At 43.6% G+C, this 26,338-nt stretch overlaps 1 protein-coding gene across 1 annotated transcript; it reads left to right on the top strand.

The window, feature by feature from the left end:
- The first annotated feature begins 638 nt into the window (after positions 1–638).
- On the top strand, positions 639–22,444 carry LOC101601568 (alpha fetoprotein). The gene is made up of 15 exons (XM_004665351.2): positions 639–759; positions 1,581–1,632; positions 2,555–2,687; positions 6,204–6,415; positions 7,392–7,524; positions 9,355–9,452; positions 11,179–11,308; positions 13,164–13,378; positions 15,411–15,543; positions 16,264–16,361; positions 17,226–17,364; positions 18,784–19,007; positions 19,842–19,974; positions 21,916–21,970; positions 22,309–22,444. The coding sequence occupies exons 1-14, from the start codon at positions 675–677 to the stop codon at positions 21,958–21,960; spliced, it is 1,830 nt and encodes a 609-aa protein (XP_004665408.1). The 5' UTR covers positions 639–674; the 3' UTR covers positions 21,961–21,970; positions 22,309–22,444.
- The last annotated feature ends 3,894 nt before the right edge of the window (positions 22,445–26,338 follow it).

Below are 26,338 nucleotides of genomic sequence, written 5' to 3'. Positions count from 1 at the left end.
GTCCACTGCTTACAGCCTGAAGCTGCTGGGTGACCTGATGACCCATTTAGCTGTGACATACATTAAAAATTATTTTGCCATAGATAAATTTAATATGGGGCTTATTTTATCAGGGGTTATGTAGTTAGTTTTCTGTTAAGCTAAATAAAATGAATCTTATTGACATGCCCATAAAGCAAAAATATTTCTGAGCAAAATAGTTACATAATAATTTAATAAAGTCTGAGCTGGTCAAACAAAGTGTTTGGTGGCACATGATATGCATTTGATTAATATTTGAAAAGAATTCATGCTCTTATTTGAACTGTGGTATCTTTTCTTTATGAGCACATTAATTTATAAAATTGAAATGAATTCATTATTATGCAACCTAGAGGAAATTTACCCATTTGAATATTTTAGTTGGAGAAGAATATTTGTAATGTTTGCAAACTAAAATGAGTTTGCAAGATTTTTTTCTCCTTTTTTTTCCATCCTGTGTCCTTGACCATAAGATACAAATGACCCTATGCTGTTAATTATTGGCAAATTGCCCCATTTTCAACGTAAGGAAATAATATGTGTGCTAACAAAAGGTTACTAGTTAACAGGCATGGCTTGTGGAGGCTATAAAAGAATTTTCGTAGGTTGTTCTGTATTCTGGTCCCACCACGGCTGTCAACGAAGTAGCAGTCATGAAGTGGAGGCTATCGATTTTCTTAATCTTCCTACTAAATTCTGCCGAGTGCAGAATGATGCATAGAAATGCATATGGAATAGGTGAGATGCCTTGGGAAGTTTTGCTGCTATTTCGCTGTATGAAAACTCTTAGAAGTGCTTGCATTGTGTTTGCTCGTATGTCTTGATTTATGAATCTGATTTAGTGCTGCACACAGAGGGGACACAGTCAATGGGTGGATATATCTAAATGAAAGATAAATACGCGTTACGAGAGGCTTATAACTTGCAGCTGTTCTGTGTGCACTATGTTCAATGTTCCAGGCTTCATGATTTTTGACATTTCATTAATTGGTATGCATATTTACTCTGAAAAAAAAGCCAGCATATTGGTACTCCGGGCCATACTCCCAGCTTTTTCACATACAAAATCTCCACAGAGTGATAAAGAAAAGTAACATCTTTGTTCTTAATTCAGGAGAATGAGGCAGTATTTGCTGTCTGAACAGCAGCACCGTGACTGGTATATGAATGGACAAAGGGTGGCATGATTATGTTCAAAGGCTGGCCGAGTTAAGCCAGTAGAATATGACACTACAAAGGGAATGAAGCAATCAGGAAATAGGAAACCTGGATATTAGTGTTACAGGTTAGCTATAATTGTCCTAGTGGACATAATTCCTTAGTTCCTGGTTTTCTCAAGTGTAAAATTAAGACCTTTAGCCCTGGTAATCTCTCAGTGCTAAAATTGCCTAGATCTGATTTTTTTTTATTACTATTTTAAGCAGGGCCTCACTCTAGCCTAGACTGATCTGGAACCCTGTAGCCCAGGCTGGTGTTGTACAGTCCCAGCTTAAAGGCAGACATTTCTGTGCAGGGTTGTAGTTGCAAGCATCACCCTTACACCTTCCTTTCTTTTCCAGCTTCCACATTGGATTCCAATCAGTGCTCTGCAGAGAAGAACTTTGTGGATCTGTAAGTGTTGCTTATGTAAATGCATGTTAGATACACAAGCAAGGTTTTAGGTAATTAAATGAAATTGGACAGCCTTGTGAGTTTTTAAATTGCAGAAACAAATTGGACAATTTAAAGAAAAGTGACTTCTAGTAAACATTAAAGTGAAGAACTCAAACTTCGACTATTACCGCAGATGGAATTCCATGGAGCAAACCAAATCAGAGTTTTGAAACTGAAATTAGTTTCTCATCATTAACAGCTATGCATCCATCCAGTAATTTTTTTTTTATTAGTTCTTACAGGAATCAAGTCCAATGGTTTCTATCTGGGTGCTGCTTAGTCGTAATAGCAAAGCACAGGAGGCAACATATTCTGAATTTTTGTTATGTGCTGAGAGTATATTATTCTCTGGGAACTGACTGCACACCGTATTTCCGAAGTGTGCGCTAAGGAATTTAAAGATGCGCGCTGCCACTTCTGCTTACGCGCAGACACCGCACAGACGTCGCTTTCAGTCAGTGTGTGTGGCCTGCAAACTCAGGCCAGACATTGGTCAGAGCCCTGATGGCTGAACTTTGGCTTAAATTATATGTGTAAAAAGGAAACTATCAAGGCAGCTATTCCAAATGATGGGTGCATCACAGTGAGTGGGCAACCAAAACTTGAGGGGGACAATTCTTTTGGGAAGTGCATTTATTTTGACTTTTAACTGCAGCGTCTGTGTTTGTGGGGGGATGGCAGTGACAACAGCGAGGGCTGGCGTCGCCTGCTGACTGACCGCAGGTGAGTTCTACATACATCTGTAGCAAAGGTCACCTTCTGAACAGGTCAGAAGAGGAAAATAACCGTCAAAACCCACCAGAGCGCAACAGCAGTAAACACCCGAGAGTGGGGGGCTGTGAGTGCGCCCCTTACGCCTCCACCCGTGTTTCTGTTCCAGGGCCACCATATTCTTTGCACAGACGGTTCAAGATGCTACGTACAAGGAAGTCAGCCAAATGGTGAATGACGTGGTGACTGTGCTTAAGAAACCCACCAATGACCAGCAGCCGGGAGGGTGTTTAGAAGACCAGGTGAGTGAGTAAAAACAAAAATAGTCCATCTGTTATTTAACCCCACTGGGGAATGAGGAAGAGAAGACTTGGGAAAGGCTTGTGTTGAACTTGAACTCATGTTGTATGGGAAAATTAGATTGATCCCGAGTTACAAAAGAATATTGTTGAAGAAATGTAGCGGTTTCAACATGAGCATGGTGGTTAGGAGGCAAACTTCCAGAATAAGGTTGTCCGGATAGGGCTGGAGAGATGGCTTAGTGGTTAAGCACTTGCCTGTGAAGCCTAAGGACCCCGGTTCAAGGCTTGATTCCCCAGGACCCACATTAGCCAGATGCAGAAGGGGGTGCACACATCTGGAGTTTGTTTGCAGTGGCTGGAAGCCCTGGCACGTCCATGCTCTCTCTCTTTCTCTCTGCCTTTTCCTCTTTCTGTCTGTTGCTTTCAAATAAGTAAGAATAAACAAAAAATAATAATAAAAAAATATTATCTGGATAATCATGGACATACTCACGTCTTGGAACTTTCTTCTCTATGACATAGGGATGACATTAAGTCCAGTCTAAAATAGTCTTGAGATTCAAAGATTTATACAATAACAGTAGTATCAGGTATTTTTTTGAGGCAAGCCCAACAGACTGGCTTTTATTTTTATGAGAGAGAGAGAATGAATTGGTGTTCCAAGGCCTCTAGCCAGACACGCGCACCACCTGGTGCACATGTGTAACCTTGAGCGCTTGAGTCACCTGTGCATCTGGCTTATGTGGGATCAGAAGAGCCAAACATGGGTCCTTGGGCCTTGCAGGCAAGCACCTTAACTGCTAAGCCATCTCTCCAGCCCAGGTAATTTAAAAAAATATAAATGTGGCTGGCACCATTCTAGGGAATGCTGCAAATGCATTGATAATCCACTATGACATGGAAGACTGCACGGAGCAGGATGGATGTACTGTGTCTTGAGACCTTAGCTGAAGCCTTTGATAGAACATTACACTTTGCTTGTAAATATTATTACATCCTGGAATAATGCTAGGAGATCCAGGCTAATTTTTCAACAGTAGAAGCTGAGGCATAAACAAGTTATCACTTGCTTAAGAACACTGCCCCATGGTGGAGCCAGGATTTAAATTAGGTCATCTGGATCCTGAGCCGCCATCCTCAATAGCTGCATCGCACTGTGCCCTATGCCACAGCAAATAGGAGATTCAGAACACATTATTAAGATTGCCACATGTAGCAAACACACAATGATATAAAAATAAAGCCCTGAAAAAATCCAGGCGTGGTGGTGTATGCCTCTAGTCCCAGCACTCAGGAGGCTGAGGTAGGAGGATCACTGTGAGTTTGAGGCCAGCCTGGGGTTAAAAATCAAGTTCTAGGTTAGCCTGGGCTAGTGTGTGTGAGATACTGTCTCAAAAAAAAAAAAAAACAACATAAAGCAAAACAAAAAGGCTAAATATTTTTAAAAGATCTATAAAACAATTAAATTGCAACTTTATTTCTATCTCGTGTGTATGTTCATGTGTGCACAGGGGCACATGTGTGCATGGTGCATGTTAGCCAGAGAGCAACCTGGGCTGTCACTCCTCAGGCCATGTCCGTGTGCATCTTTACTGATACAGGGCCTCTCACCGCCCACAAAGGCCAACCTGAGTCAGGAAGCCCCAGGGACCTGCCCTGCTCGGCTTACCAGGTGCTGGGATTCCACGTGGAGATGCCTCACCCAGATTTCTTTTTCTTTTTAACATGGGCTCTAGGGCTTGAACTCAGGTCCTCATGCTTGCATGGTAAGCACTTAGACAAAGGAGCTACCTCCTCAGCCCTACGTTGGAACTCTAGGTAAAGTCTCAAGGTAGAAGGTCAACACAAAAGAGTTATTACCTTTCTTTCTTTTTAAAAACATATTTTATTTATTTGTTTGAGACATACATAGAGAGAAAGATAGAGAGAATGGCACGTCAGGATTGCCAGCTACTGCAAACAAACTCCAGATGCATGCACCACCTTGTGCATCTGGCTTACATGGGTCCTGGGGACTCAAATCTGGGTCCTTTGGTTTTGCAGACAAGTGCCTTAACCACTAAGCATTTCTCCAGCCCAATCTTGGTCTCAGCGTAGCAGTGGACTTTATGCTGGCTGGAGCTATCCACGTACGAAGTAAAATGCCCAGTGGGGCTGAGATGGCGCAAGGCAGTGTGTCCGGCGCCCTGCAGAGGGGCCCTTCTCACCTATCACGTGCTTTCTGCTTCCCAGCTGCATGGATCATGGAGAAGTTTTGTTTCACATTTTTATTTTCAGCTTGTCCTGATAATTTTTCAAGATATGCTCACAAAGTATGCCTCATACACTTCCTATTGAGACTTGATATTCAATTAGCGTCTCAATCGCTGTAAAATTTAAAGGTTTCTTCATAAAGGAGGATTGGGCTAGATGTGCTGGTGCCCGTCTATGTTCTCAAGACTGGGGAGGCGGAGGCAGGATGATTATCGTGAGTTTGAGACCAGGCCCTGGTTTATATAGTGAGTCCAGGCTAGCCATTGCCCTGCCTCAAAAAAAAAAAAAAAAAAAAAAAAAAGTAGGATGAGAATAATAAGTCCAAGTAACACTTTTAGATGTTTTATGTATTAAGTTGTGAGAGCTAAGTGAAAATTTTCTGGGAGATCACTGGGTGTGGTGGCTCACACCTGTAATCCCAGCACGCAGGAGGATTTCCCTGAGTTCCAAGACAGCCAGGAATAAACAGTAAGATAATGATTTTTAGAAAGCATTTTTTAAAATTTATTTGTGAGTGTAGAGAGAGAGGGCACACCAGGGCCTCTACCGCTGCAAAGAAATTCCAGATGCATGCGCCCCCTTGTGCATCTGGCTAATGTTGGACCTGGAGAATTGAACCTGGGTCCTTAGGCATCGCAGGCAGCCATCTCTCCTGCCCTGATTATTTTTTTTTTTAAAGTCCTGAGATGAATGAAGTGTGTGTTCTCCTTGGAGGCTCTTTGAGGAATACTGACCTTGTTATATAATTTGGTAAAATTAAGGTAGTAAAGAAGGAAACATTGTAGCTAACTAAAAGTGATCCTATTTTTATTCAGTTTTGAAATCATGTTTACTTTTAACTTTTTTCATTTTTATTTTTAACTGAAAATAATATCCAATTTTAGAATACTTAAGAAGGCCACATGGAATATCTATTTCTGAAATGTGCTTTCTATTAAAAAATAAAACTTCTATATCCTGGAGCCAAGTTGTTGATATCATAAAAGGGTAAAATAAATTAATTTTAGAATCAAGAGGGTAGACAAATTATTTCATGACTATTTATTTTAAAATAAAATAATCTTGCCTGTCATATGTACTAGTAAAGGTTGAAAATTAAAATTTTATCATCCTCACAACCACCAGAGAAAGCCACTGCATCGGATTGGCTGAAAGTAAACACTTTAGAAGTACTGTGGGGAATTTTCTTAATCTGATTTGGATATTAGAAAGCTTTTCATGTGTTCCACTGACTTGGGTTTTCCTTTCTTTTCTTTCTTACAGCTCTCTGTCTTCCTGGAAGAAATTTGCCATGAGAAGGAAATTTCTGAAAAGTATGGACTGTCGGCCTGCTGCAGCCAAAGCGGGGAGGAAAGACATCGCTGTGTACTTGCACACAAGAAGATCAGCCCAGCATCCATCCCACCCTTCCAGTTTCCAGAACATGACCAGACTTGCAAAGAGTACGAAGAAAGCAGGGAGACGTTCATTAACAAGTAAGGAAAACCCTTTCTGGTGGTCAGTACCAAACAGATTGTAGTGTTTGAGTCCATGGGTGGACTCCAAGGGATGGAGAAGCAGGGAGAGCGGAACGTGGGGCTGTGCGTAACCCGCGTTTGCATCACGTTACGCATCCTGCCAGTTGGATGGGTGGGACACAGATGTTGGCCTCTGCAGCAGTGATGGTGAGCAACGCTAATATGCAAGTGGGCAAGTTAAAGTGAGGAACTACAGGGGAGAAATCCGTGCGTGTTCCAGAGGCCAGGGAGCCATACGTTCTGTGTTTAAAAAGGAGTGTGCCAAGGCTTAGATGGATTCATTTGGTGCCTGGTGCTGTGGGGATAAGCGAGCTTGGCGCGGAGGCCTGGATGGATGTGTACCAACAGCTTTCAACGCTGCACTCTCTCCTGCCTTCTTCCTTCCCCCACTTGGATGACGTGGGAATTATGGCTTAGAAAGACAAAAGAATGGGCCAAGGGCACATTTTTGCCACACACGAATCATGAATCCGGGATGTCTGCATCTCCCTCTTCACCTCCCATCTCCCAGTCTACTGCCTAAACCAGAGAGGGGGTCCCCCTCTTCCCTACAGTGGAGAGCACCCCAAAGGGTAATTGTGTTCTGTGTTAACCCACGTCTGGCCTGGCTGCCTCCTCAGACACATCTTAGTACACAGTGAAAAAGACCTTTCAGTAAAAATCCTAACATTTCTGCCTATTTGATTGCATAATAGAATCTGGAACAATGTGGTAGGTCTCCCCCCCCCACCCCCTGGGGATACTGCAAGAAACTTGACGATATCTGGAAAGCATATAACCAGTTAGTTCCCCTTTAGGGACAGTGGCGAGAATGCCCATGGGCACGTTCTGGTGCCATTCCCTGTATGTTTGAACAAATCCCAGAAACCTGTTCCAGGCTGTGCAGCCTGTCCTGGGTGTGCTTGTAAGTGTCCCGGCGCTGCCTGTCTCCCAGGTACATCTACGAAGCAGCCAGAAGGAACCCCTTCACGTATGCGCCCACGCTTCTTTCCCTGGCTGCTGGTTACAGTAAAGTGATTCCAGCTTGCTGCAAAGCTGAGAACTCCGCGGAATGCTTCCAGACAAAGGTACTGTGTTGTGTGGATAGCTGAACCAAAACCTCGCTTGGCTGTGGCTCAGGAAAATAAAGTGAAAAGTGGAAATATTCTTCATGTGAAGAATGTGATTCTCAGAACAGAACACAGTTCTTTTCCTTCGTCCAAATGAATGTTGTTTTTATTGGATCTTTCCAGTTACAAATGAAATTGTATTTTACATCTATAATTAAAAACAGGACTGGAAAGATGGCTCAGCAGTTAAAGGCTATTGCTTGCAAAGCCTGATGGCCTGGGTTTGATTCCATAGTACTAATGACAAGCCAGACACACAAAGTGATGTATGTACATGGAGTTCATTTTCAGTGGCAAGAAGCCCTGGCATACTCCTTTTCTCTTTTTCTCATAAATAAAAATGTATTTATTTTTAAAAACACTTATATCCAGGCATGGAGGCTCACACCTTTTAATCCCAGCACTGGGGAAGCTGGGGTAGGAGGGTCGCTGTGAGTTTGAGGCAAACTTGGATGACAGAGTGAGTGTCAGATCAGCCTGGGCTAGAGTGAGACCCTGCCTCAAAAACAAACAAACAATAAGCAAAAAACAAAAAAGCACTCATAATGGGACCATACACATTTAGATCAAGGTAAAAATATATGTACTTTATGGTTTCATAAAATATTTGCTGAATATTTAAAGAAAGCAGAAGTAATAGTTATATATAAAAGCAATGATTTAATAGCTACAAGTTGAACAAAGAAGTGAATTGTGCTTCTCTTGCAGACAGAGACAGTGAGCTGCTAGCTACAGTTTCTCACACCAACATGAAACATACACACGTAGAGCAAGAGTCCTCACAGGTGACTGACAGGTAACCTACACACGCCAAGTTCCACCAAAGAAGAACAGACTGGAAACCCATGGGTTCTTCACATTTTCAACTCAGCATGTCTGAAAGATGCAGCATACTCTAGCAGTCTGGGTAGACTGTTGTTTTTTGTTTGTTTGTTTTTGTTTTGTTTCTTGAGACAGGTTCTTGCTATGTATGTCTGGCTGGCCTCGAACTCCTGACACGCCTCCTGCTTCAGCCTTCTGAGTGCTGGGATTCCAAGCAAGTGTTACCAGACTTGACTTATGTTTCCAAGTGAGAAATTGGACTCACTGTTTTTCACGGATGCATCCTCTAAGAATTGCTATTGAGGAAGGGTCTTTGGTGGGAAGGAGGGACAATGATGGATGAAGAGATGATAATCTAAATTTCAGAGAAAAGGTGGATGAAAATGGGGAGGAAAATGACAAGCCAATGGGGAGAGAAGCAAGTAAAGAGTGTGAACATGCTTGGTATTCGTTCTTCAGGTTTTACGTTAAACTCGCATGTTGCTATTGTCATCTAAAGAACGAGGGAGCTTCGGGTTAGGGAAGTGGATGACTTTCTTGGGCTCAGAGATTTAGAATATCTGTAAGTCACCACTTGCCACCAGAAATCCCAAGAATTTTGTAAGAATTCTTCACCATGAGATGGTGATGCGCGTGCACACACACACACACACACACACACACACTCACACACACGCATACGTAACTGACCAGAAATCAGCACGCTTTGGTCTGTCTTAACACTGTCAAGATAGTTGTTTATTAATGGTTCCCAGTGTCAAAATTATAATGTTTTTGAGGTATTTTTTAAATGACAGAAAGAATGACTAGTGTTGTGCTAAAATACACGGTATTTGTAAGTTTTAGTAAAAAAAAAAGTTCATTTTATACATGTTTCCATTTTACTTAAACTTGTTGTTCTTTCCAATTATTGGATCTTACCAAAGAAAATACAGGCTTGCTTAACACTTTGTTTCTGACATCTAGACAGCACTGATTGCAAAGGAATTAAGAGAAAACAGCTTGTTAAATGAGCATGTATGTGCAGTAACAAGAAAATTTGGAACCCGAAACCTCCAGGCCATGTAAGTTGAAGCTCTTTGGAGGGGAAGCGTGTGGGTCTGTAGAATTACTATTTTACAACTCGGGTTACCTTTACTCAATGTCACCTGTGGGAAGTCTTCTTTGGTTTCCGACACTGAGATGAGAATCATGACATCTCAGCCCTTGTAGGAAGCTGATAGAACAGCCTCACAGGCTGGGCGTGGTGGTGCACACCTTTAATCCCAGCACTCAGGAGGCTGAGGCAGGAGGATTGCCATGAGTTGAAGGCCACCCTGAGACTACATAGTGAATTCCAGGTCAGCCTGGGCTACAGTGAGACCCTACTTCGAAAAAAAAAAAAAAAAAAAAAAAACAAAAACCAGCAACAAGAACAGTCTCACAGAAGTAATATTTGGGGGAGGTCTACGCTGCTTGTTCTCATGAACACTTGCAGTTTTCTGTCTAAAACTGATCTCATTAGACCACATCTTCCTGGCCCTCCTACAAAGTGGGTCAGCCTCCTTTAAGAGTCATGTCAAACTTGCGACTTAACGCGAACTGCTTTATATTAACTGCTTCCAAATCTGTTCTAATACCCATTATGTCAACCATTGCTTCTCAGTAGAATATTCCTTTGAAACAATAATATTAAAACTCCCTGTCAGGTGACAAGACAATTTTAGTTTTCATAAAAACACTCTTTAATTCTTTCATAATGAAACCTTTCTAATGTAGCAAAACATTTCAACTCCTAATTAAAGAGTGGTGGTTCTGTGTAGCCAGAGCTGGCTTGTTCAATGAATGATAGCTGTAAAAAAGTGCTGTGTATGATGCAGACCGCTAGTTCCAAAGGCTGGCTAGAATTTCTTTTTCAACAGAAGTCATGCATTACCTCTCAATTCTATTAGAAATTCAATGACTGACCCATGAAGTACATTGCCCAAATGTATCTTAGGAGTAAAATAGAAGTTAAAATTACAGTGACTTTATCAAAGTTACAGGCTCTATATTAATGACACAAGTCACCCCACTTGCTGGAGGGAGCAGAGCCTCACTCAGGCAGGTCTTCACGTGTGACGGAGCACGCCGAGGGAAGAGGCCATGACTTCTCACGTCCCTCTGCCCACAGTACATGCCTCGGCCTGATGCCTATCACCATGTTGAGTCAGTTCCACTTTCTTCTTCTACTGCATTGATTTGTCCATCTGCACCCTTCCCTGGAGCCTCAGAAATTTGTTTTTTCTATCTATTGAAAAGCAAGTACCATTCTTATAGGATAGTCCATCTCTTAATTATTGTTCACTCTTTTATTAAATTGATTTTTTTTTTAGACAGGGTCTTATAGTTCAGGATGGCCTTGAACTCACTATGTGTCTCAGGCTGGTCTTGAACTCCTGCCTCCATGTCCAGACCACTGGAATTACAGATGTGTGCCTGCACACTCAGCCTGTCTACTCACTACCGAGACCCCAAGCGCTTAGCATCAGGGATCAACAGCAACGATAGGGCTCATCTTAATCCCTAAGAAAGGTTTCAGGAAAAGATAAAACACTTCGAAGTCATGCAGGGGACCAGCTCACAGTGACTGCCTTGGAAGATGGGGCAGAAATTGATCAGTCTTAAGATATGTTTCCTTTCCTGTTAAACAAGTCGTTTATTTCAGTTCTCATCCCTTGGGGCTGTAACTCTACTAATACTCCCCAGATGATGCAACACTGTGCCCCCAGGGTGGATTACTGAGACTGACTGGAACCCCCCTCTCTCCAGGACTGTGATTAAGCTGAGTCAGAAGTTTTCCAAAGCGAACTTCACTGAGATCCAGAAGCTGGCCCTGGACGTGGCCCACACTCACGAGGAATGCTGCAGAGGCAACGTGCTGGAGTGCCTGCAGGATGGGGTGAGGAGGCCCGCCTCCTTCCTAAGAGCCCATTTCTGCACCCTTTGCTTTGGTCTTACTCTAAGATAGAAGGTGGCCTCGCTTGCCTTGGTCTCTGTATAGTAATTAGGTGACCCAGGAAAGGTAGAGACTTCCTGAAAGTAAAGTGAAACCATCTTTCCCCCTTGATGTGTGCGCACATGTGGTTATGTGTGACTGTACATATACATGCTGGCGTGTGTGTGTGCGTGTCATATGCGTGCCCGTGGAAGCAAGAGCTTGACAGTGAGTGTTCCTCCTGTCACCACCCATCTCTCTTTTATTGGGGACAGTCTTTCGCTGAACCTAAAGCTCACTGACTGGATTGGACTAGAGTAGCTAGCCAGTGAGCCCTAGGGATCCACCTGGCTTCTCCTCCCCCAGAATTCTGCATGGGCTCAGAGGAAAGCACTCAGATCTTTTTGCTCTGATGCAAGCGTTTGACCCACAGAGCCATTTCCCCAGCCCCTTGGCTTTCACTTCAGGGATTCACGACCCCCACATTCTTTGTGACATTGGGGCCCACCATGACTTGATTTGACATATATATCATGTCTGCTAGTTAGATCTTGAGTCCTTCCCACCAGCTAGCCTGTCAGCCACTCGTTAGGAAAGCATTCACTGACATCCAGGGATTTACAGTCTGAACGGAGAGAATGGACAGGGGCCTCCTTGGAGTTAAGGACTGCCTTTTGTTTGCCATTGTTTCTGGAGAACAGTGCCTGGCCTATCATAGTCTGTTGAATGGTTAAACATGTATTCTCGGCAAAGAGCGGAGTGAATAAAGGGCTGTAGGCAAACTCAACAACACCCCGAACGTCTAGCCACAGATCCTATAGTCAGTTAATGGTGGTCAAAGGATGGGATGATTCTGGAATAATTCTTGACTTCCTGGATATCGTGTAAGAAGTCAGTCTTCCCGACTTACAGGAGGGTACCTGTGTCGCCAAGGAGGCTCAGACAGCTTGGAGGGAGGCCTGGAGAGGCTGATCTCAGCCCAGTCTGGGGGCACCTTGGCAGAGGCACAGTGTATGGATGGGCATGTGGGGGATGGTGCCAGGAGAGTACCCAGCTGCCGTGAAAGAGGCTGCTGGACACATCTTATCGCGCTTAGCTTCACATCTAGAAGGATTTGTCTGCATACTAGGAACAGCAGCAAGAACTGTTTTTATGTTTTTAAGTTTTCTTTAAGGTCTGTTTTCCAGGTCTGCCAATGAACATTTTGATGCTTTCCAGAGTCATTCTTAAGATTTAGTTTTTTAATTTTCAGAGCCAGTAACAAACCACTCTTTTTCATGTAAGTTGCAAGCATTCATTTCAGTGGATATTTCAGTTGGGCTGTAACAGCTGAATAAGGAGAGCACGCAGCCCCTCTGTCCGGGACACTGCAGGGTCACCGTCTGTAGACTGCCCTCTGGAGGTCATAGCGCGCCACTGCAGGTCGTCCTGGTAAGCGGAGGCCGAAGCTTGCTCTCCAGGTTTCACCTCCCACTAAACAAACACAAAGATGCTGTTTGACTGGAGCTGCACCTTTCCATCTTGTTTATGAAGGCTTTTTAAATTAAAATAGAAGTTAGTGCTTAGGTAGCAGCTATAGAAAGAGGATGTGAACAGTTGATAATTGGAAAGGAGTGAGGGAAAGCAAAAGTGAGAAGAAAGCATGAAAACGGGATGCTTTTTTTTTTTTAAAAAAAAAATGGGCTTTTGCTTCTCCCCTACAACCGTCTCTCTCTCCGATCCTCTCCATTCTCCTCCCTCCCTCTCTTCATTTTCTAGCTCTGAGGTCCCACCTTAGAGAATAATCCCTCAGACTTACACTTGCCTTTCCTCGTTGCAGGAAAAAATTATGTCATATATATGTTCCCAACAAGAGAATCTGTCAAGCAAGATAGCAGAATGCTGCAAATTGCCCACCCTTGAACTCGGCCATTGCATCATTCATGCAGAGAATGAAGCCGCGCCCGAAGGTCTGGGCCCAAATCTGAACAGGTTTTTGGGAGACAGAGATTTCAGCAAGTTTTCCTCGGAGGAGAAAACCATGTTCATGGCGAGGTAAGGCACTCTGAGGGGAGGCGCGAGGCCCCGGCTGTGTTTCTGTTGAAACCGTGAGAGGGTACTTCTGTGCGTGAGTGAAGATGGGAACTCCAACAGGCCCATGCAGGCGGCCAGCGATGGAGGAAGGGCCTGTCTTGCAGTGGCCAGACTTTCGCAGTGCCTGCATTGGACTTTCTAAAGTCAGTCTCTCTGGAGAGAGAAGGGCTGTCATTCTAAACGGGTTCCCCACGTGCAGGCCATTGTTGAGCTGCCAGGGCTTAGATACCTTTGTGGTAAGAAGGGCCCTTGGTAAATGTCCAAATGAAAAAAATGTCTCCAAACTATAACTCAAGATATAATGCTAGACAAAAGGTCTTTGATTGGAAAAGATTTTTTTTTTGCTATGTATTTAATTTTTTAAAAAAGGAAATGAAAACATTTTCAGAGACAATTACGAAGGAGTGGTTTGTTGTATAAGTGACAGCCATGTTTTCATTTTCCTTGCCTTTCAGGGAAGCGTGCAGTGAGGTGAATCCAGCTTTCTCTATGCTAGGTGCCCTTGGATGAGGGGTTTGTGTAGTTCTTAGGACATTACACTTGATGATCTCTGAGGGCCTTTCTGAATTTAAAAGTCCAATTCTAATACAGTCATGAAAATAATGGCCTAATTTTCCTTTTAGCATTCCCTGAAGATGTTACTCTCATTGCATTAAAATTAGGCATTCACAGTTATTTTGCACTGCTAAATAAAATTAGGCAAACTAAAACCTAGACCAGGTTTAAGAGACACATTTTGACATTTTATTGGTGGTAAGAAGTAATTCCTACCCATATCTATAATATGGGAGCATGATTAATAACTTCAAGGGTTATCTTTATGTTTGTACATGTGCACACATTGGAAACAATTTGTTTCCTGGCAGCAGTTCTTCAATTACAAGGGGTATTCTGAGGGGAAATTTTTCTCAGCTGAGAATTCACTGTGCCCAGATCTTGGCACTTCCTCAATCCTGGTCTCCATTCCCTACAACTGCCCAGAGGAGCCTTCGTGACATGCTGATTATCTGCCTGCGAACTTTGGTGTCATCTCTTTTCCTGTATTCTTTACTTCTCTTCATTGATTTATCACTCCCCAAGATGGATGACCAATTTAAGCTTGCATCTGCTTCCCTATAATTTATGTTTTCTGTAAGGCAGGCATTTCATCTTACACAGTACCACTCTCCACCACATAAGGCAATGTAGCATTAGGTGGGTGCTGAAAAAGATTTGTTGGATTAATGGATGTAAACTCCACAATTGAAAAGCCAAAGTAAGATATCAAATAAAATAAAAATTTTTGTTTCCTTTAAAAAACTTTATATACACACACACACACAATGTACAACACACACATGTAATTTCAAATCCAGGTTCCACATGTGAAAGAGAAGAGGCGACATTCGTCTTTTTGAGTCTGGCTTGTTTCACTTAACATATAACTGCCAGTTTCATCTATTTTCCTGAAAATATTACGGTTTCATAGAATGCCACCAGACCATTTGAGACTATTAATAGTCTTTGTCATCCGTAGAGTACAAATCCTGGTTGATTTCTTCCCTCCCTCTCTCCTCTACTCCCTTTTTTTTTTTTTAATATTTTATTTATTTATTTGAGAGTGACAGAGACAGAGAGAAAGACAGATAGAGGGAGAGAGAGAATGGGCGCGCCAGGGCTTCCAGCCTCTGCAAACGAACTCCAGACGCGTGCGCCCCCTTGTGCATCTGGCTAACGTGGGACCTGGGGAACCGAGCCTTGAACCGCGGTCCTTAGGCTTCACAGGCAAGCGCTTAACCGCTAAGCCATCTCTCCAGCCCCTCTACTCCCTTTTTCCCCTCCTCCCTTCTCCCTCTCTACTTTTGTCCTTACCTCCCTCCTCTCCCTTCCTCCATCCCGCCCTCTCCAGATTTTTTTAACTTCTATATGCCCTAATTATTATGCAGGAAAAATTAGGGAATTAGTGGCTTCTTTTGCTATAGCTCCAACAACCTATTTTCTGCACCCATTTCAGTTATCTTCACGAATATTCGAGGCGACATCCTGAGCTCGCAGTTCCAGTGATTCTAAGGGTCGCTAAAACTTACCAGGAGCAGCTGGAGAAGTGTTTCCAGTCTGAAAACCCACTCGAGTGCCAAGACAACATGGTAGGGATTTTGGGGAGAGGAATTTGGGGGAGAGTCTGTAAAAGCGGATTGATGTGATCCATTAGAAATGCTGCTCAAGAGCTCTTAGTAACCAGAAATTGGCTATATCTATGAACTAGCCATCTAGCTCTTCACAAGTTATGATTAATCAACAGTTAATGACTTGTGTAAGAAATGGAAACATCTGATGCACAGAATAAAGATAATATTCATTTTTGACAGTTCCAGGAAGGCAAGAAATTTTTAAACAGGAAAACTGTAATCCTTTATCCAAAGATTGAATTCTGTCACCAAATAATTTACTATTCACACAGTATTAAAGTTGATCTTCCAGAAGTTCATTTGCTTTAATATTCAAAATCCATACTTTACCATATTTGATTTTCTTAAAAAATATTTCCATTTATTTACTTATTTGAGAGACAGAGGGCGAGAGATAGAATGGACACACCAGAGCCCTCTGTCACTGCAAACAATTCCAGACACGTGCACCACTTTGTGCATCTGGCTTCATGTGGGCAGTGGGGAGTCAAACCCAGGCTGTCAGGCTTTGCAAGCAACTGCTTTTAACCACTAGATCACCTCTCCAGCCCCTTACTTGATACACTTTTTAAAGCTTCTCAGATTGGTTTCACCATAGAATAAAATCCCGGTTAATATTACCTGTGAAGCTGTGTGTCCAGGCGGAGAGGAAGGTGTGTCGTTTGTTTGCATCTCCAGGAGGAAGAACTGCAGAAGCCCATTCAGGAGAGCCAGGCGCTGGCCAGGAGAAGCTGTACTGTCTTCCAGAAGATGGGAGACTACCACTTACAAAACGAGTATGTGTCTGAGGACTTGGGAATTTCTGACTTCATTTTGCTGCTTTGAAATTATTGTCAGGTGAGGTTGGGACGATAGTACAGGCAGTAAATCTCCTGGTGTGCAAGCCTGATGGATTGAGTTTGATCCCCAGCACAGTTTTTTTTTTTTTTTAAAAAGCCAGGTGTGGTGGTGCACACCCTTAATCCCTGCACTGTGGAGGCAGAGGTGGGAGGGTCACTATGAGTTCAAGATCACTCTGAGACTACATTGTGAGTTCCAGGTCAGCCTGGGTTATAAAGTGAAACCCTATGTTGAAAAACAGAAGCAAGCAAACAAAAAAAAGCCTTGAATGGCCTTTTATACCTGTAATGGCAGTGCTGGGGAGGTGGAAACAGCCAGGTCCCTGGGGCTTCCTGACCAGCCAGTGTAGCCTACCTGGAGGTTTCCAGGCCAATGAGAGGACCTGTCTCAGAAAACGTGGACAGGGGCTGGAGAGATGGTTTAGCCATTAAGGGTCATGCCTGCGAAGCCTAAGGACCCAGGATTGATTCTCCAGGTCCCACGTAAGCCAGATGCACAGGGTGGTGCATGTATCTGGAGTTCCTTTGCGGTGGCTGGAGGCCCTGGTGCGCCCATTCTCTCTCCCCCTGTCTCTAATAAATAAATAAAAACAATTTAAAAAATGTAAAAAAAAAAAAAGGTGGACAGTACCTGAGGATCAACCTCCAAGGTTGCCCTCTGGTGTCCACGTGCTTACTGTCCCCCAACACACACACGCGCACGCACACACACACACAGACGTGAATCAAGACAAGGTCTTTAATCTAACTGTGCGATGGGCGGTGGGCTTCGGCGCGCGCTCACGAGCCGCTGGCCCGCAGGTTGCTGGTGCTGTACACGCGGAAGGCGCCGCAGCTGGGCGCGGCCGAGCTCCTGGACCTCACCGGGAAGATGGTGCACGTGGCCGCCTCCTGCTGCCAGCTGGGCGAGGACAAGTGGTCTGCCTGCGGCGAGGGCGCGGTGAGTGCCTGTCTGCCTCGCTCCGTCGCTCGTCCGCGCGCTGACTCCCAGGGGCCTCGCGGTCGCGGGCAGCGGAGGCGCTGGGCAGAGGCCACCGGACAGCGGTGTGGAAACGCGGCTCGCCACGGCCGGCCTGTGGCCTCTCCTCCTGTGGCCGAACGGCTGGAAGAGGTGCAGCCAGTTCAGTTCACTCGACAATATCCTAGCCAGCTTCAGATACAGGAAAGAGAATAGCCAACATGGTGTGCGACTTACTCCTTTTTTATTCCCTAGATTCTTATTTTAGTATTAAAGATTAAAGGAAGGAAGGAAAAGTTTAACCCCCGATAACAACAATTAATCATTTTTACTTTAGCCATGCTTAGGTTTGTGCCTTTTGCAGTACAATATTATTTCAACAGTGGTATGTGGAGTCACTTGTTCCCTTTGATTGAGTTTGCCGTAAAGAGCGGGCTGGGTCCCATGTTCAGAATAGCAAACGGCTTTCCAGCGGGCGACACCAGTCATTTTTGCTTTGCAGCTCCTCGTGTCCCACACGTCAGCACAGAATGAAGCTTTCCATTAGTTCTCAAGCTGTCCTTAACACTCCGTCATTGAACAAACCTAATTTCATCCCTCAAGGTCACAAGTGTGAGCACGATTGCTCACCCATTTCCTCCTTGGAAAATATTTGTTACTCTTCTTATCTTGGAGATTTTTCACTAAAGGTTAGGGGGCGAAGAGTTTTCTGTCATTAAGTGTCACCTTAATCACTGGTTGAATTCCTCAGCGTGCGAGGCTGTGGGCTGTGAATAACTGTCCTCAGTCTCCCTGTCACACTGGGAAAAATACTTCGCCACCAAGCTTGGGCTTTTCTCATTTGACATTTGAGAATAAAAGTTGTCCCATTCTCATAAGATGGTTCCCTTCCTGAGTAATCGGAGCAACGCCCACAGCATTAGCCTGATGAGATAGTGCACTTATGGTGCACTAACTCTACTTCAGTTATAAGTAGGTGTTGAAGAAATATCTCTGAATTGTAGAAGGTGGATGGATTTGACATTAGAAATTCCTTAAATCCACACACGCTCTCTCTCTCCGTGTTTATCAGCTGTGCGTATATATGTGTGCGTCTACGTATGCATGTTTGTGTCGGGAGATGGGAAAGAGTTCTATGCAACTTACTCCAACTGCAGAAAGTGATTCTCCGCTTCATTTTTAACTTTTTTCTTTCAAGCTGTTTATTTTGGTGTTTTCAAAACTTTTTATCGATAACCTGCATATATATAGACTATATGCCATGATCATAAACCCTTCTCACCACCCTTTCTCTTCTCCCTCCACTGCCCCTACTGCACTGTGATCCTCTGTATTTCAAAAGTAAAACTCAACTAGTTCACACAGCAAACAAACCACTCATTTTCTTCTTCTCCTAACCAGGCTGATCTCTTCATCGGACACCTGTGCATCAGACACGAAGCAAAGCCTGTGAACCCCAGCATCGGCCAGTGCTGCAACTCCTCGTACTCCAACAGGAGGCCGTGCATCACCAGCTTGGTGGTGGATGAGACCTACGTCCCTCCACCGTTCTCTGAAGACAAATTCGTCTTCCACAAAGATCTGTGTCAAGCTCAGGGTAGAGAGCTTCAAAAGATGAAGCAAGAGTAAGAAAGTTCTATTTTCTTTTATTTACTTTTATATTTATTTATTTATTTGACAGAGAGAGAGAGAGAGAGAGAGAGAGAGAGAGAGAGAGAGAGAGAGAATGGGTGCGCCAGGGCCTCCAGCCACTGCAAACAAACTCTAGATGCGTGCATATACACCCCCTTGGGCATCTGGCTAATGTGGGTCATGGGGAATTGACCCTGAGTCCTTTGGCTTTGCAGGCAAGCGCCTTAACCGCTAAGCCATATCTCCAGCCCTCTGTTTTCTTTTCTTTTTTAAAAATCTTATTTATTTGAGTGAGTGGGAGATAGAGAAAGAAAGAGAGAAAGAGGGAAAGAGAAGTGTCCGGTGACGGGTGGATGGAGTGATGGTGCAGGGTGGGGGTTGCCGGGGCTCTGAAAACTCAAAAACTCTACAAGGAAGGTTTTAGCACAGGACCACCACATAGCAGACTTCACGGGGGCTCTGAAAACTCAAAAACTCTACAAGGAAGGTTTTAGCACAGGACCACCACATAGCAGACTTCACGGGGGCTCTGAAAACTCAAAAACTCTACAAGGAAGGTTTTAGCACAGGACCACCACATAGCAGACTTCACGGGGGCTCTGAAAACTCAAAAACTCTACAAGGAAGGTTTTAGCACAGGACCACCACATAGCAGACTTCACGGGGGCTCTGAAAACTCAAAAACTCTACAAGGAAGGTTTTAGCACAGGACCACCACATAGCAGACTTCACGGGGGCTCTGAAAACTCAAAAACTCTACAAGGAAGGTTTTAGCACAGGACCACCACATAGCAGACTTCACGGTGCTGATGCTGTCTACACCACAGGCTGCTCATAAACCTGGTGAAGCAAAAGCCAAGAATGACGGAGGAGCAGCATGAGGTTGTCACCGCCGAGTTCTCCAGCTTCTTGGAAAAGTGCTGCCAAGCCCAGGAGCAGGAAGCCTGCTTTGCGGAAGAGGTGCGTGCACACGCTTTCACTTGAAGAATACTTGTCTGCATGGTTCCATAGTGAAGAATGAGAACACCCCAGCAAATCTGTAGCTTTAAAATAAAGACAAAAAAATTAAATTAAAATTTTAATTTAGAAATCAGTCAGGCGTGATGGCACACACCTTTAATCCCAGCACCTGGGAGGCAGAGGTAAGAGGATTGCCATGAGTTCAAGGCCACCCTGAGACTGCATAGTGAATCCCAAGTCAGCCTGGGCTAGAGTGAGACCCTATCTCGAACAACCAAACAACAAACAAAAAAATTAATTCAGGGGCTGGAGAGATGGCTTAGCAGTTAAGGTGCTTGCCTGTGAAGCCTAAGGACCCAGGTTCAATTCTCCAGATCCCAAGTAAGCCAGATGCACATGGTGGCGCACACATCTGGAGTTTGTTTGCAGTGGCTAGAAGCCCTGGAGCTCCCATTCTCCCTCTCTCTCTCTCTCTTTGGCTCTAGTAAATAAGTAAAAATTAATTTATAAATTTGATGAGATTTTTAAAAAATCGTCCCCTTTTCCTCACTAAATATTAGGAAGATGTATTGTTAAGTATATAAAGAAAATTAGTAATTTTGATTTGTTTCCTAGTAGATAAAATGATTAAGTCTATATATAAACAATTGATGGTAACTTAGACTATTTCTGGCTTAAAATGAAATTATTTCATGAAATAGATCAAAAAGGTTTGATAGTATATTCATTATCTAAGCAAGATATTAGGAGCATATAAGACATCTTTTGAACCCAGAAACATGCCTTTGTATGTCAGCACACTAGAAAGGAGGAATTATCTGAATCCAATTACTCAATAATTTTAGCTGGATTTATTATTGGCTGCTTTTTAAAAATGGGCACTTCATATGGCATTTAAAAAATGATTTTTTCTGGCTTACTTTACTATGGCTGAAAATTAAAACTGCATTATTTAAGGTGTGCACCATATTTTCATGCCTGTGCATGTTCTAAAATGATTATCCTAATCAAGCTAATTGGCTACATTTTGTAATTTTTTGTTTGCATTATTAAATATATTTGGATATGCCATCACTCAGTTTTGAAAAGATATCCCAAATTAAGTTTTATCTGTGTCAACATGGCCAAGTCTAGAGGCTTTGTTAAATGCAAAGTCTAAAACCAGATGGTCTTTAGAGACATACGGTTTTTCTGTAAACAACAATTTGAATGTGAACATTTGATAGAGGATGTCTAAGATGAACAAAACCTGTGAGAGGGATATAGATCATTTCTGGTAAGTTTGCATAAAAGAAGCAACATTCTCTGACTTGACAAGACATTGATTGAGATGTAGAGAATAGCAGCAAATAGCAGTGCTTTTTTACAGAAATCTTTTAATTTCTAGGAACTTGGAAGTGTGGTGGGGCGAGAACAGACAAGGACTTGATGGTTAGGATAGAAAAGACTTTCCTGCTGGTGTGAGTGGGTCATTGGTCTTCGCTGGCTCCCACCATCTTACCTGGCATCAGAAATAGTTTACTGTTTATTTACAAGGTGTGTGTGTGCACGCGCGCATGTGTGTGTGTGTGTGTGTGTGTGAGAGAGAGAGAGAGAAAGAGAGAGAGAGAGAGAGAGAGAGAGAGAGAGAGAGAGAGAGAGAGAGAGAGAGAGAGAGAGAATGGGCATGCCGGGGCTGCTGCCGATGAACCCCGGAGGCACACACTGCTTTGTGCATCTTGGAAACTGGGTATTCAAACTCGGATTGTTGGGCTTTGTAGGCAAGCACCTTAACCATGGAGCCATCACTCCAGTCCAGAAATGCATTTCTTTAATTTCTTTACTTTTGACTTGGTTAGTGTACCGTCTTACGCATTCAGCACATTTTGCAGAGTTCACTCCATGACTGGCACACTCGTCTACCCCTTCACCTGAGTCTTTTCATCTATTCTTCACTTTTAGGGTCCCAAGTTGATTTTAAGAACTCGTGCTGCTTTGGGAGTCTAAAGAATTTCAGGTAACAAAGATTTCAGAAAATAACATAACAATAAAATAGTAAAGGTAATAGTATAGTGTTCCCCCTAAATATCAATCCCTAGTGATTGGGATCCTAAAACATGCCATTCATTTTCTTTAAAAAGAATGGATTCAATTCAATTCAATTAATTCAATCAAGTAATTCAATTAAAAGGGTTTGTTTTAAGTGCTGAAAGAAAATTTTAGGTGACTTTGCAGGCTTTTTAGAGAATGTCCTTTGAAGGTCTACCTAGCACTTCCCTGATGTAAAATAACAGATCCAGTGACCTTCTGTCCCCACCCACTTAACTAGAGCTCAGTATGAACTCTGTGTTTCAGGGGAAAATAAGAAGATTTATGAGTCTGCAGTCTGGGGCGAACGTCTCTGTTGATTTAGAGCCAACACCCTGTCATGACGTGATGAAGACTTCTGTTTGAGATTTCTCTATCATAGAATAAAGTTTTTCCAACTTTCTTTTTTCTTAGTCTGCTTATTTATGAAAATTTATAGTTCCTTTAGATGACATTGTGTGAAATACATTCTGTCAAAAACAATCAAAAATGAAATAGACCCACGAGCGGCAGTTGGTGTAGAGAATGGACTTGCATCGCCACAGGCTGAACCCTCAGTGACCAGAGCAGACGTCCCCAAGACAAGCACATCTGGGGTCATGCACCACATTGACCTTTAAATGAACGACCACCTATGTGTTCAAATGGACAGTTTACTGACAAATAATGTGAGAAGATACTATGCTTTGTAGAATTCAGGGAAACTCAACATTTTTTTTTTTTCTCAATCTTGTTCCATCCTCTACTCATTGACTTTTTAAAAAATATTTATTTATTTACTTATTTATTTATTTGACAGAGAAAGAGAGAATAGGCCTACCAGGGCCTCCAGCCACTGCAAATGAACTCCAGATGCATGCACCACCTTGTGCATCTGGCTAATGTGGATCCTGGGGAATTGAACCTGGGTCTTTTGGCTTTGCAAGCAAATGCCTTAACCACTATGCCATCCCTCCAGCCCCCTCAATGGCTTTTTTAAACACATATTAGCAGCTCTGTGGTTGCTTTGAGCAAATTTAATCAGCATTTTATTTCCAAGTTTTAAAATCCCTTAAGTGAGCCCTCCCTGGCTGAAGGCCTTGTTCTCAGTGTAGCCGCTGGTCTTCAGTTGTTTTGATGCAGATGTAAGCAAAAGCTCAGGGGCCAGACTGAGCGATGGTACACTGTTCAGACACAAAGGGAGGGCGAGACCAGTCTGGAGGGGCAAATGGCCACACCTGTTTCGGGAGAGTTTGGGGAGATGAATGGGCATCCACCAGCTGCAGTAGAAGAAAAAGCCTTTCGTGGCAGGGCCCTGTGGCAGAGGGACCGTGTATAATAGCATGATGAGAGCTTTTGGGAGGTACCTGTCCTGCTTAGGGGGAAGATGACGGAAAGTGTGAGTGGCCTGGAGGCTGAGAAACTACAAAGTGCTTTTGATGAAGGTTAAAGAGGACATTTAGAAGTGGTGAGGTGTAGATTGCTTAGAGGTTTGAAGAGAACACAGCAATTCTTTGAAGGTTGATTCAGTGAAATCTCAACCAAAATTCCCAGATCTCTTCTTCCCTTTCTTTCTTTCTTTTCTCCTTTTCTTTTTGTAAATTAACAAACTGTTTAACTCAGATACACACATAAAGGAGCCTGTGAAGCTGAAATAGCCTTGAAAGAAAAGAAAGAGGACATTATAGGGCTAACATGACTTTATTTCAATAATTGTTATAAAGCTATAGTAATAAAATAGTAGAATATTTGTATACTCTAGATTAATAAGTCATGGAACAGAATAAAGAGGCCAGAAGTGTACTCACATATATATGGACAAGTGAGTTTTGATAAGTATGAAAAGGCAAAATAGAGGGTGGGGAGAGAAGAGCCTTTCTGATGACTGGTATTGGAGCAGCTGGCAATCTGAATTAACTACAGAGCTGAGAACTATACATGCCATCATCTAAATGAGTTACAACAAGTCATAATACTGAAGAGGGGATACAGTTAGGGTACCTGGACCCCTGAAGGTGTAAAAAGGGTAGGAAAGTTCTTCTTATCTCTTGCCTAGTCCCAAAGAACTGGTTTTCCACGAACAGTCAAGAACCCTACTGGGAGGTCTTTCATGGGATTTAAACGCTGTGGCTGGTCAAGTTCAGCTCATCTTTTCCTAAGACTGCCCTAGTCCTAACCAAGCAGCTGGCCTCCGGTTCACCTGGGCCCAAGACACCATCCTAAGGATACAAATACCTTTACAAGGAGAGGGCGGGCTCTCTGATCACTTGGGAACCTCCAGCTGTGGGTGAGTTTTTCCCTCAGCTGGGCCTGAGCTAGCTTGACTGGGTTCAGGCCCAGGCCCAGCAGGGAGGCCCCTAGCCCTTACTCTCTGCATGGGTTGCTTGTCCTCTCCAGCCCCCCACATAGCAGGAGCTCCTTGAACTCTCTTTCTCTTTTCTTTCCACACTTTATCCCCCCCCAGATCCCTATCTGGTCACACAGACTCTTGAGCTCCAGCTGGTGTTCTTCTCTTCTCCCCACTTTGTTTCCCCTTACTTTCCTGTCTTACCCTTTCCACGCTCCTTTATAAAATCTAAACAAAATGTGGCATTTTGGAAAACATTGAATCTAAAACTGCCAATTCTTTGGTTAGTTTACTAACCAAACTCAGGGCTTGGGATTCCAGAAATCACCCGAGAAGCCCATTACAATACAAAATCTAAAAATTATAAAGTTTTACGAAAAATTCTTTGTAGATATGATACCAAAAGTATGGTCCATGGGCTGGAGAGATTGCTTAGTGGTTAAGGTGCTTGCCTACAAAGCCAGAGGACCCAGGTTCGAGTCCCCAGTACCTATAGAAAGCTGGATATACAAGGTGGTGCTTGTTTGCTGTGGCTAGAGGCCCTGGTGCACCCATTCTCTCTCTCTCTCTCTGCCTCTTTCTCTCAAATAAACAAATAAAATATTTTTTAAAGGATGGTCCATAAAAAACGAATAGATAAATCTGGCTTCAAGTAAAATGAAACCATTCTCTAAAAGACATCATTAAGAGAATGAAAAAGATGAATCCAAGACTAGGTGAAAACTTTTACAAAGCTTAGAAATTCAAAGTATAACCTTTCTTGTATCCAGAATATATTGAAAAACTTTTAAAACTGAGCAATGAGAAGATAAGCAACGCAAAGCTAATGGGGTGTTCAGACTGAGCCCTTAGTCGGTCGTCCCGCCCAACCGCAGAGCCCACCAAAATGCTCTAAGTCTGCAGGGCTCGAGCGGTGGCCATATCCATTCTGTGAGTCCAAAGATCAGCCTAGTCCAGTGACAGCCACCCCGAGGCTCTTCCCAGGCGGGGGTGAGCTACGGCTGTGATCTCTACAAGCCATAGTTTCTAGTACTGCCTCCCCAGTAACTCTGCTTGTCCTCGAGCTGCAGTCCGCTTCATGCTGCTGGGACAAAACACCCGACCAGAAGCATCTGGCGGGGAACAAAGGGTCTACTTTGGTCTACTGTCTCAAGGGGAGGCTTGACGATGGCAGGGGAACCGTGGCAGGAGCAGAAGCTGGACTTACACTTCCCACAGCAGGTGGAAAACAGCCGCAAGGAAGTGAGCTGAATTGTGGCAAGGGGGAGCTGGGCTATAAACATCCCTACATCCGCTCCCAACAACACACCTCCTCCGACAAGACTCCACCTCCCCATCTGCCACCAGCTGGGGACCAAGCATCCAAAACACAAGTTTTTGGGGGGACATCTGATTCAAGCTACCACACCTTGGAACCCAAATTTCAACCCCAGTCAAGCGTTGAATTCAAGCAGCAGCATCACGTGGCTGGGTTAGTCCTGATCATGTCACTGTGGCAGAATTCTTAACAGGTACAAACTTAAGGGCGGAAAGATAGATTTATGTTGGCTCCCCGTCAGGATCCGTTAAGGTGGGTAAGGCATCTCAGAGGGCTTGGCCTACAGTGACAGGAACATGCAACTGCTGCTTCTGATGTGGGGCTGAACGGAGAGGACACAAGAAGGATGGACAGGTGGTCACCCTTAAAGCCCATCCCCAAGTGGCCTATGCCCACTATCTAGGACCTTCTTCCCAAAGACGTCACAATTCCCTAGAGAATGCCAAGATGGGGGTCACACATTCAGACACATGAGCCTCTGGGGAGTATTTCACGTTCAAGTCATCATAGTAAATAAAATGTCTTGCAACCCTGCCTGGCTTATAACCTCCTGTAGCAGCCACAGGGCAGCCGTATCTGATTTCAGAGGCCAACCAGTACTGCCACCAGACAGTGCGGGGAGCCTGCAGCCCACCTGCTTTACAGCAATGGCA

The sequence above is a fragment of the Jaculus jaculus genome, chromosome 11 (assembly GCF_020740685.1).
Source record: "Jaculus jaculus isolate mJacJac1 chromosome 11, mJacJac1.mat.Y.cur, whole genome shotgun sequence".
NCBI classification, from domain to species: Eukaryota; Metazoa; Chordata; class Mammalia; order Rodentia; family Dipodidae; genus Jaculus; species Jaculus jaculus.
The sequence above is the reverse complement of the archived record's forward strand: the minus strand, read 5'-3'. Positions and strand labels throughout refer to the sequence as shown.